The sequence below is a fragment of the Pteropus vampyrus genome, unplaced genomic scaffold, assembly GCF_000151845.1.
Source record: "Pteropus vampyrus isolate Shadow unplaced genomic scaffold, Pvam_2.0 Scaffold65, whole genome shotgun sequence".
NCBI classification, from domain to species: Eukaryota; Metazoa; Chordata; class Mammalia; order Chiroptera; family Pteropodidae; genus Pteropus; species Pteropus vampyrus.
The window spans coordinates 6,319,013-6,330,499 of NW_011888846.1; the positions used below are offsets into that span (position 1 = coordinate 6,319,013).

Here is an 11,487-nt window from a genome sequence, read left to right on the forward strand (position 1 = left end):
GTCATGTCTTTTGACCAAACTTACTATTCCCAGGAATTTATTTTAAGGAAATAATCTAAACTCTCAAAACTGTTATGAGCTGAGAGGTATTAATTGCTGTATTATTTATGGAGGAGAGAATAAGGGGATGGTTAAGATCTATCTGCTCAGAACACTGTTATATGGCATTAAAATTAGAGTTATGTCCAGACAGATACTCTCTTCGACTGATAAATAATATTTAATTTCTGTAAGAAAAATGTTAGTGAAGTATTTTGAAGTCTTGATGGTAGATACGTAGGTATTGTCATTATATTAGACAGTTAATTTTCTGGGTAGCAATATAAAAAATGCTTTTTTTGGACTATCGATGGTAGCCAAAACCATAAGTTTATAAATGGCTGATTATAAGTACATAAACATGCAGAGATGAAAAAATTAAATATAGGCATGTCAGCATTCTAATGATAGTTATGTTATTATCCATGTTTTTAAAAATGTATGCTTTTTTTTTTTTAATTACCTTTTATAGAGTGACCTTTTGGGAGAAAAAAATTCTCATCTATATTAATAAACTGCTAAATTTTTCCAAGCAAGAACCTTTAGTTACTTTCACATAATCAATTTTTTTTCCTATTAAAGATCATGTTTGGCCAACTTAAGAGAGTTAATGAAGAATGTGTGTCATTAAGCCTTAGGAAAATACACAGCCTGATAGCTTCTAAGAATCCAAAACCAGTATAGGATTTTTTTGGAGTTGGAATGGACTTTGGAACTTATTTAGTCCGTATAACAGATGTACTTCAGACTGAGTCTGTGGAGATTATAGGCAGCCAGTGTCATGATCTTTGGTCTGTAACAGAAGTTGAACTCAAACTCAGTTTGACTGAGTTCAAGTACATTGTTCTTACTATTGTATAGCATTATCTCTAGGCTGTATTTCCAAATTTCAGTTATTTGGAAGGACCCCAAGAGCTAAGCTGTAGGAACATGAAATGGGAAGAGTACTTCCAAATTGAGAAATTGAGCGGTCTCACGGTTGAGGAGTGTGACAGCAGGGGGAAGAGTATACAACGTGGCAGGCCGTAGATGGACAGAAGTGTGTGGTTTGCTCAGATAGCGGGTGGTCCAATCTGGCCAACGCGTGGGATGCGTGGGAGGATACAATTAAATTTAATAAATTGCGAAAATGATCGAATCGTGATATTATAAATACTCTTTATTTTAAAAGGATTATCTGGCCTTTGGGAAAGTTAATATTTATTTTTTTTAAGTTGCAGACCCCAGCCTCTTTTGCACAAAGTGTTCAGGAACTAACAATTGCTCTCCAGCGGACTGGAGATCCAGCCAACTTGAACCGACTAAGACCCCATTTGGAGCTATTAGCAAACATTGACCCTAGTCCAGGTAAACCCAAGGGAGATTAATGAACTCTTCTACATGTGTGTCCTTGCCTCTCAATGGTTTTTTGAATTGTTTTTTTGTTACCTTCTTCTAGAATTTCCCAGAGTGTGGATATTCCAGATTTTTCCTACAGTATTTAAGTTTCTGGTCCCAATCTTGTCCGTCTAGATCTTTATTACTTCCACTAATATTTACTCAGTACTTTTTACTGCGCTGCTCACTTCACCAGCGGAGGAGAGAGATTCTCCCGCACCCTGTATGTTTCAATCTCACTGTGAGATCGTGCTGTATTTTACCGTTCTCGTCTCTTTTGACAAAACTCAAGTTGTCTCATTTTTTCTAAATCATACATTTAGATGCGTGTTCTCGGTCCCATTTTTTTTCTTCTCTGCAGTATCTTGTTTCATCAGGTCTCTTTCTTACTCTCAGCCCTTTTTCTCTTCTTCCTCCTTGACCTGAAAATCACCCAACCTTCATTTTCACCTCAGACTCCCGTTTAAGATCGTTTAGCTTCATCCTCGTGCCGCCCCTATGTTTATTCTGACCACTAAACTGAAACTCTCTTAACATCACTAGGAATCTCCCGGTTTCTAGCTCCGAAGGCTCCCTCTCAGTCCTTGGATTACTTGACCTGTCTTCAGCATTTGGCAGCGCCCTGGCCTGCTTCCTTGACGTGAAGCCCTTCTCATGCCTCAGTTCTGTGTCCTGCGCCGCTCGTCTGGCCCGCGAATGCTGCTGCCTGTCGTGACCCCTTCCCTCTCCTGCCCACTGAGAAGTAGGCCGGTTGTGTTCTTGGAGCTATGTTTTCTCTGCACTGTGTTGATGATGGTCATTTATTCCCAGCATCAGGTGTTATCTCTCTATATATAGACAGCAGGCTCCCAGATATCTCTAGCACTATTATGTCTTCATCCCTCCAGACCCACTTTCCCAAGTGCTTTCTGAGGCTCACGTCACCTCACCTCCTCTGTGTTTTATCTTTGCTTGATACCCGCTTTTCCTCCTGTGTTCCCTCTCTGCGAACGACCTCGTTCTCGAGCTTTGCAAGCTGAAAATCTCAGTCCTCTGCGTGTACCTCATGCCTTGTCCTTTCACTTGCTCTCCATACCGTTGCAGACCGCACGATCCATCTGTTCTTGCACAGTGTGTCTCTCTCCCGTGCCTGTCATTACCACCCCAGCGAGGACCTCATTCCTTTTCCTGAGACCAGATGCCTTCCGTTTTCCTCTACTCTTAATTCTCCCAGTCCATTCTGCTGCCTGCTGCGGGGTGAGCCACGCCTCTGGCCTCCTGCTTCACTCACAGACTCACAGCGCTGCCCCAGTGCTCACGGAGTACGGCCTGGAACACGCGACTCGGACCTTCGGAGTCCAGTGTCCCGGCAGCCCGCCTTTGTAGGCTTACTGCCAGGACCGCTTCATCAGGACGGGTCGGATCTGCTCCTGGAGCCCGCGCGCGGGTCGTTGTTTTCGCTCCGGCGCTTTGATCTTTCTGAGCGATCAGAAGGGCACTTTCAGACACTCAGCACCCCGTCAGCCCAACCCGTCTGCCTGTGTCTGCGCCAGTGAGTTCCTTTCTCCCTGTGTCGCTGGGTAACTACTCGTAGCTAAGGCCACCTCCTCGCCTCGTGTGCCAGTACCGTCTTGTCGAGTACGTCCCTCCAGTAGTCGGTTTCTGACATGGTCAGTTTTCCTTCTCCGCTGGAGTGTACCTGTCAGCGTGCGAGCATGTACCATCCCTCTCGCCGGCACACACTCTGGCACCATTTGCCATCCATCTACTACTCCGTGCTGCTCTTTGTAGCACACTCTTGAGCTCACTCTGACCAGTCATTTTTCTCTGCCAGTCAGAACTGCTTTGTCAAGGTGACAAGTGACTTCCTCATAGCTCATTCCAGACATCGTATTTGACCTGTTAGCAGTGTTTAACGCTGTCAGCGAATACTTTTTCATTTGGCATCCAGGCCACCCCTCTCTCTGAGTTTCCTTCTTTTTTTATTGGACCCTCCTCCTCAGCCGCCTCTGCTGATTTCTCCTCCTCTCCGTAGCTTCTAACCGTTTTTTTCCCCCATAGCCACTAACTTTTGGAGCGCTCGCAGAGTTTAAGCCTCGTATCTCTTCTCTTTTCTATTTATACCCATTTTCTAGGTAATCTCATCTAGTCTCATGGCTTCAAATATTATTTATATGACTCACGAATTTATTGTATTTCATCGGTTCTGAAGCCCACAGTTTTTTCAGATGTTAGCATTTCTGAAATTAGGATGCATTTGTACAGTCAATGACCTGTGATAATTTCATTAGCCATCTTTTTAATGTTTGAGCGGCATATAAAATAATGGTGTGCATATGTTACAATGATGGCATTTTAGAATCTCTGAAACAGTATATCCAGCCCAGACCTTCTTCCTGAATTCTTTTGTACATCTACCTGCCTGCTCAATATCCAACAGCTCTACTTGAATATCCGATAAGAACTTTAAACTTAATCTGTCTAAGAGTGAGTTCCCAGCCTCTGCCTCACCTCCCATTCCGTTAGTGACTACTCTGTCCTCCCATTTCCTCAGGCGAAACACCTTAGAGATACCATCCTCAGCCCTTCTCTCTCTTATAAGGTGCATCTGCTCCATCAGCATATTCCGTGGTCCCTGCTCTTCACATCCATCCAGGAATCCATCTACTTACCACTTTCACTGCTGCCACCCTTATCTCTTCATGGATTATAGAACAGCCCTCTATTGTCTGGTTTTAGCCTAGGAACCAGAGTGATCCTCTTACCTCTGTGCTCCAAAATTCTTCAGTGCTTTCATCACTCAGTAGAAGCTAAAATCTTTACCGTGACCTACCTTACATCAAAGACATTTAGCTTCATCCCATTGCTGTCCCTGTGTTTATTCTTACGCCTGAACTAAAATTCTCTTAACACAGGAATTTCCCTCTCAGTTCTTAAGCGAGTCTTCAGGTCTCGTGTGCTTTGGTCTTTACCTCTCTCCAGCTTCGTCTCGTATTCTTTCCCACCCGACTTCTTCCTCTCCGGTGTCACCTCATGGAACACGCCAGGCAAGCTTCCACATCAGTGCTTTGTACTTATTCTTCCCTCTTCTAGAATGTTCTTCTCATATATCCACAAGGCACACTCAGACTCTTCATTCAGGTCTTCGGCTTGCTGTAATCCCAAGGAGCCTCCCCAGGCCTCCCTGTCCAGAATTTTACGCTCCCCACCTTTGCTCCATTTATCCAACTCTTACTCTCGAAGTACTCTGTATCTTGTGATTGTTTTATTTATTGTGTGGCTCCTTCCCTTGAATATAACAGGTTTTTGTTTTGGTCGCTACTGCTTCCCCAGCAGCTAGAACAGTACCAGGGAATTACCTACAACGTGTTCTGAAAACACTTTTTTGTATGACTGTTCTCTTCACCTCTACATCTTCATCCATTTTTTCCTGTTAAAATTTCCTGTGTCCTTCAAAGCCAAGTTCAAATTCCATCATCTAAGTTTTTCAGAGCATCTCCAACGGAAGTCATCTCTACATCTGTGTTTTAGAGAACGTTTCATATTAAGCCTTATGGTTAATTTTTCCTTTGTAAAATCACAGTGCTGGCACTGGGAAAAAAGAGGAGGATGTATAGCAGAGCTGATTTATATAAAAGCTCTTTTATTATACTTTTTAAACATTTTATTTAAAATACTCAATTTATACAAAATTTCAAAATAGACATTACAGATTGGTTGACTGTAGGCAGTCCGCAGTTAAGTTTCGTTTGGTTTATATACTGTTGGCCTGCACAATACTCAAATTTTTTTCGGTACCAACACTTAAAAACTGGATATTTTACATAAAATCGCAAATTTCAGTTTTCCCTGGGAAACAGTGCCAGCCTTGCGTCTTCACCTAACAATAGTCGGCTGAAGTTGAGTAGTAGCCATAACCGTGGATATGAGACACTCCCCAGTTCATCGCAGTCCCAACACTAAGGGTCTAATGGCGGTAGCCAGCTTAATGCCGTTATGTTCCCTTCCCTGTCCCTGTAGTTATTTTAATTTGCAACCTCAACTTTAAAAGTTTATATCTATTTCTTTAAAACGATGTGTGGTTGAATAAGCTATTACCTGCAAAACTGTACGAAGCGTAACTTGACAGCTCCTTTGTTAACTTACGTTGAGCAAAACATGGAATAACATAATTTTAAAAGTTTATTTATTTGCTGTGTAGATGCTCCTCCTCCTACTTGGGAACAGCTAGAAAACGGACTGGTTGCTGTGCGTACGGTGGTCCATGGGCTGGTAGATTATATCCAGAACCACAGCAAGAAAGGAGCAGATCAACAGCAGGTAAGAAGTTTGAAATGTAGACGTGATGTTCCAGACACAAGCAAAGCCAACAAGAATACATGAGTATTTTGAGACTGTAAAAACTGTAAATTAGTTTAACCTGCTTTGCATCTGGTTTCCTGGATTAGCCTAATAATTTTATCTGACAGCATTAAAAATACAGAATTCTTGGTGGTCTGATGTTGTATGGAGTCACTTTTCACGTTGGGTGTAGTAGCACTTGATTCTGTGTGAAGACTTATTGCATTTAGATCATTTGGTTTCTGTTACATTTCTGTTTCACAATAGGTAGGTATCACTTTTTAGTGCTAATGCGACATCTTTTCAGTACTGTTTGCAAATTTGTAAATGCTTTTTCTGTAATAGTATTTTAACATTTTTCATTCATAATGTCCGTTATGCCAGTGGGCTAAATTTTTCTCAAATATTTTTAAATGGAATATATGGTGGTAAAATAGCTCATGTGGCTAGAGTTTTTAATTTTATTCTCAGTAATTTTATTTTGCTCTCGGGGTTTTTGTTAGGTTCACTAGATCTTTTATTTGTTAGTAGTAAGCTTGAGAAATTAAAACTTTGTTATTTATCTGGTTCAGGTAAATATTAACTATCCTAAGTACAATAATATCTATATTATTTTCCTTATCAGTCTAAGGATAGATTAGAGCTTTATTTTATGATTCAGAAATAAATTAAAATCTATTTTTAACTGCCTATTCCATTAGATATCATGAAGAATGTAACAAAAATAAGATTAACCTTTAAATTTGCCAGTAAGTGATAAAATACATTTCATTTAGCTTAGTATTGTGTTGGTTGTGTTTGATATCGCATTAACTCTCCAATCCATCATCCTGCCTTGTCCTCGAGTTGTAAATAACAAGTTCCATTTGTACCTTTGGGGATGTATTAAGTCTTTCATATAGCTTACTTGTCAGGAATTGGTTACAGAATATTCTTCAGTTCTAGGGCTTATTGTAGGTCTGTCATAATGTTATAAGGAAACATAATTACAAGTATAGCTATAATAAACATTGTTGAAAACAAATATTAGAAGACAGTTTAAACATTTGAAAGTCAAACTCCAGTGGTTTTTCCATTATAAAACCTGGAACGAAAACCAGAGCCATCAGATTTAATCAAGAATTTGTGTGATGGTGCATGTTTGAGAACATATCAGGAAAATCAAGCCTACATTCTTATAATTTAGTTTTGAACTCTGAGACAGAATGACCTTCCAGCATTCTTGCTGTGGGCAGTCTAGATAAGTGTGAATCAGCTTCAAGTGTTCATCTAGATTATCCAGATCCTAAAAATAGCAGGGCAAAGTTTACATCTCTTTTTTTTATGCGTAACGTTTTGATTTTGGTCTTAGCCTCCACAGCACAGCAAATATAAAACATATATGTGTCGTGATATGAAGCAGAGAGGAGGATGCCCTCGCGGCGCCAGCTGTACGTTCGCACACTCACAGGAGGAACTGGAAAAGTAAGTGTAAAAAGTCATTAGATTCAGCCTTCTAATGACTTGTTGTAGAATAAGGTAGAATTATTACGTAGAATTTGCCACCATCGAGAAAATAGAAAAAGTAGTTGCATTCTCTTTCGAAAGTAATATAGAATTTTTAAAAATATAGAATTTTTAAAAACAAGACCGAAGCAGTTTCTTCAGCTTTCATTGCATTGTGCCTAAAAATAGGCCACTGTTTATGGTTAACTAAATCTAGAAGTGAGTCATTCTCACAACCAAAAAAGTTAAAATTCTAATAACTTTCGTTAGTTTTAACTAATTGAATAATGCATTTCCAATGGAAAGTTTTGTCCTTTGCTCTTTTGAAGAAATTGTCTTATTGCCAGGTTCAATTTCACAGAATTTTTTAAATTTCAAGGAACAGATAATTCTGATGATGTTAAATTTTCCAGCACATAATAGAAAGGAATACTTACTAATTTTTTTTGTAAAGCCAGTTAATACTAAGTTTGACAAAGTCAGCACAATTAAACTATGAATTTATTTCACATATTATTTTTAAATCTCAAGTATTAAACTTAGATATCAGTAATACATTAAAATAGATACCATGACTAAGAGCAAAAGTAGCACAATATTAGTTACTATAGGTTAGAGAAGTAATACCTAGCGATCATATCCAAAGATGCCAAAAGGCATTTGAATAAAATCCAGTGTCCATGATAGATCAGAATCCCATAATAAAACAAAAATATTATAGACACTTTATCAACATGATAATTAAAAGCCAGCGTGATGCTTTTAATTAGTAAAATGTTAGATTTAGTCTCATTAAAGTCAAGAGTAAGGCAAATTTTTCTGCTAGTAAGACTGTTAATTTAATTTTCTGGAAGTAGTGGTGAATATGTATAAACAAGAGAGTAAAATAGCCAAAAAATTATTACATGGAACAACTCAAGAGAAGTACTGGAAGCTAAAGAAATAAAGATTTAATAAGGTGGCAAATCAAAAAGTTAGTTTAAAAATTAAATTACTCATAGAAATTAAAAAGGGAAACATAACCAGTTAAAAAGTGAAATTAAAGATTGCTTTTGCATTAACAAAAAGATAAATACCAAATAATAAACTAATAAGAAATATTCAGGACCTATGTGAATTGAATTAGTAAATGGCCTAGGAACTGCCTAAGAGAAGAATTGAATAATGAAGAATACTGTATTGAATAAGACTGGGAATAAAGGTTTTATTGTCTCTTAAATAGTAAATTCAGTGAACTCCCAATAGAATCTTCACATGAAGATTGTTAGTTAGGACCTAACAAAATCATTCAGTTGGAAGAATATATGCAGATAGCAGGAAAATTCTGAAAAAAATCTTCAGCAGGGATTAGGCTAATAACTATTAATCCGTATTTTGAGCTAAAATGAATATAAAGACTGTAGTATTGGCATAGGAATAAATAAATCAGTGAAATGCAGTAGAAAATCTAGAAAGAGCTCCAGATACATGTAGGAACTTAGCATGTATGCTAAAGGTGGCATTTCACATTAGTAATGACAATGGTGACGAAATAACTACTTTCCGTTTGAAAAATAATTAGAGCTGGATTTTTACCTTTATACCAAAATTAATTACGAATGTATCAGAGACAAAAGAAACCATAGAGTACTTAGACACTTTTGTTGTTGTTACATAATCTTACAGTGGGAAAGCATTTTTAAAGAGTGACAACCCAGCATCCATAAAGGAGAATAAGGTTGATAAATTTGATTACATAAGAATTAAAAACTAAGATAACACCACAATTAAAAAAAAACTAAGATAACACCACAATGAAACACCACAATTAAAAAAAAAAAAGATTAGTGGGGAAATGATGTACAGAGAGCTGATATCCCTAATATATAATGAACCCTTACAAATCTGTAAGAGAAGAACCAAGAGATGTATGGGTCATGAACATAAATGAGCAACACTGATCACTGATAAACAGGTGAAACTTTTCAACTTCACTAATTGTTAAATAATGCAGTTGAAGACAAAACTTGATATTTTTGAATTATCAGTTAACAAAGACTGATACTAGCCAGAATTTTATGAGACACAAAAAAAAACACATATAATACACAAGAAGAGAGAGAATAGTTTTGGAGCATTTAAACAATTTCTAATGTGCATACATGAGACTTAGCAGTTCCACTTCTCGTTGCTCACACAAGGGTACAAATACATGTATGTAATTATCTGTGACTACATAGTTTTAATAGCGAAAAATTAGGAATAACTTAAAATACTGACGTAAAGGAATATCCAAAATTATGTAGAGGGGAAAAAATTACTAAGCGGTCATATGTGACCCTCTTTCTGTGAATAATATTCTTACATACATATGAACACAGTGTATGGCGGGAAAATTGACAGGTAGATTTCTTACCCCTCAGAAGTTCGTTAGATATGGTGAACATTTGGAGAAATAGCATTACTCTTTTGGGGATTTGTGTTTGAAAGTATTTTTTTTTAAATGCTCTAAATACTCATAAATAGATTTGTTTTCCTTGTTGAGGAACAAAGATACTAGAGTCTGATGGCTTAGTTTTTTTTTCCTGTAGTTAGATTTATAATCTGCATGCCTTTTATACTACAACATCTGTTTAAATTTAGGCATTATTCTATATTGTTATCATTAACCCAATTTTGGAATAATTTCAGTTTTACGTAGGCACACATAACATCAGCATCTCTAAATCAGATCTGATACAAATTACAGTTTTTGATTATTTAAAAATTTTAATGGAATAAACAGTAATTTTTTTCCTGAGTGCACACTGGCTTTTTGTTTTATTCTTAATTTATAATATAGGCTCACTGTATTCCAGGGCATTTGAGGGAAAGCCAAAGTAAAATATTTCAGAAACTGTCTTCTAAAGATTTTTTTACCGCCTCCTTCAATAAGTTTGAGAAATAGAAATTTTAACAAAAGTAATTTATAGTTATTATTGATACAGATATTAATAAGCATGAATTGTAATGTTATGAGGAATTTTATAGTCAATGTGTCTTGCTTGAGATTTTATAGAATATATGTATATACGCCTGCACTTGCATGCACGTTCCCAAGGTGATAGCTAAAGCCAAGGTTTAAAGAGAATTTCTAGAAGGTAATGTACTTGGAATCTTTAACTTTTCTATCTGTTTCTTAAATACATTTTAGTTCTTGTTTTTGCTTTTATAATTTTGGTTTTCGATGTGTGCCTTTGCTTTTTATATAGATTTCGTAAAATGAACAAACGCCTGGTTCCCAGAAGACCCCTGAGTGCCTCTTTGGGTCAGCTTAACGAAGTAGGCCTGCCTTCTCCGTCTGTCCTCCCGGATGAAGGTGCCGTGGACCTGCCGAGCAGAAAAGCCCCCGCCCTGCCAAATGGCATTGTGTCAGCAGGGAGTACAGTAACACAGCTGATTCCGCGGGGGACAGACCCCAGCTACGATTCTAGCCTGAAACCAGGGAAGATCGATCATCTGAGCAGCAGCGCCCCCGGATCTCCTCCTGACCTGTACGTCACTGGTCCTAGCTTCTATTCTAAAGTTTCTTTTTTATAGACATAGAGGAAGGAAAGAATAATTGATGTCTTTTTAAACTTAATTTTTGGCCATTTGTTGTTTTTATTTCTATTTCTTGTGTTAGTGATTTTTAAGATAAAATTAGCATAGGTGAAATAAAATCAAAGTTTGCAAATTTTGTAGAAGAAATAACTATTGGAAGAAGTCAGTTTCCCAAATTTTGGCAATTCTTATTTATATTTAACAAGTTAAGTACATTAGAAATGTTTTGAGACCTTAAATTTGACTTGCAGAATCTTATTCCCCTAGGCTGGAGTCTGTCCCCAAGAGTATTTCCGCCTTATCTGTGACTCCACACCCCGTTCCCCCGAGGGGGCCAGCAGACCTGCCTCCTGTACCTGTCCCCAAGCGGGGCTCTCAGCTGTACCCAGCACCACAGGCGGACGTGTACTACCCGGACCCGCGAGGGGCGCCGCCGTTCGAACCAGCCCCTTACCAGCAGGGTAACGATCCTCCGTTTATTTCGCCGACTTTTCTCAGGAGTTCTGAGAACGATTCCAAGTGAGAGTGATCACATTCGCAGTAGTCACCTTAATAGATATATTTTAATACTTTGGAAAAAACATTTTATGATCAGCGAAATAGTATGAAATAAATGAGGTAGCAAAGCCATAAAATAAAATTTCCCAAACTACTAAACGCACTTAATATATTAAATATGTTCACATATTTATGGAAATAACAAGT

General features: G+C 37.8%; 1 protein-coding gene across 5 annotated transcripts in view; it reads left to right on the plus strand.

The window, feature by feature from the left end:
* Positions 1–11,487, plus strand: part of RC3H1 (ring finger and CCCH-type domains 1) — a 42,316-nt gene that overhangs the window by 11,590 nt on the left and 19,239 nt on the right. For 4 of the 5 annotated variants that reach the window (XM_011361256.2, XM_023531264.1, XM_011361255.2 and 1 more), the window contains exons 6-10: positions 1,254–1,386; positions 5,597–5,715; positions 7,088–7,200; positions 10,452–10,733; positions 11,050–11,243. In XM_011361256.2, the coding sequence (XP_011359558.1) occupies positions 1,254–1,386; positions 5,597–5,715; positions 7,088–7,200; positions 10,452–10,733; positions 11,050–11,243 (841 nt within the window). The remainder of the gene's footprint in view (positions 1–1,253; positions 1,387–5,596; positions 5,716–7,087; positions 7,201–10,451; positions 10,734–11,049; positions 11,244–11,487) is intronic. The other variant, XM_011361257.2, reaches the window with a different exon arrangement.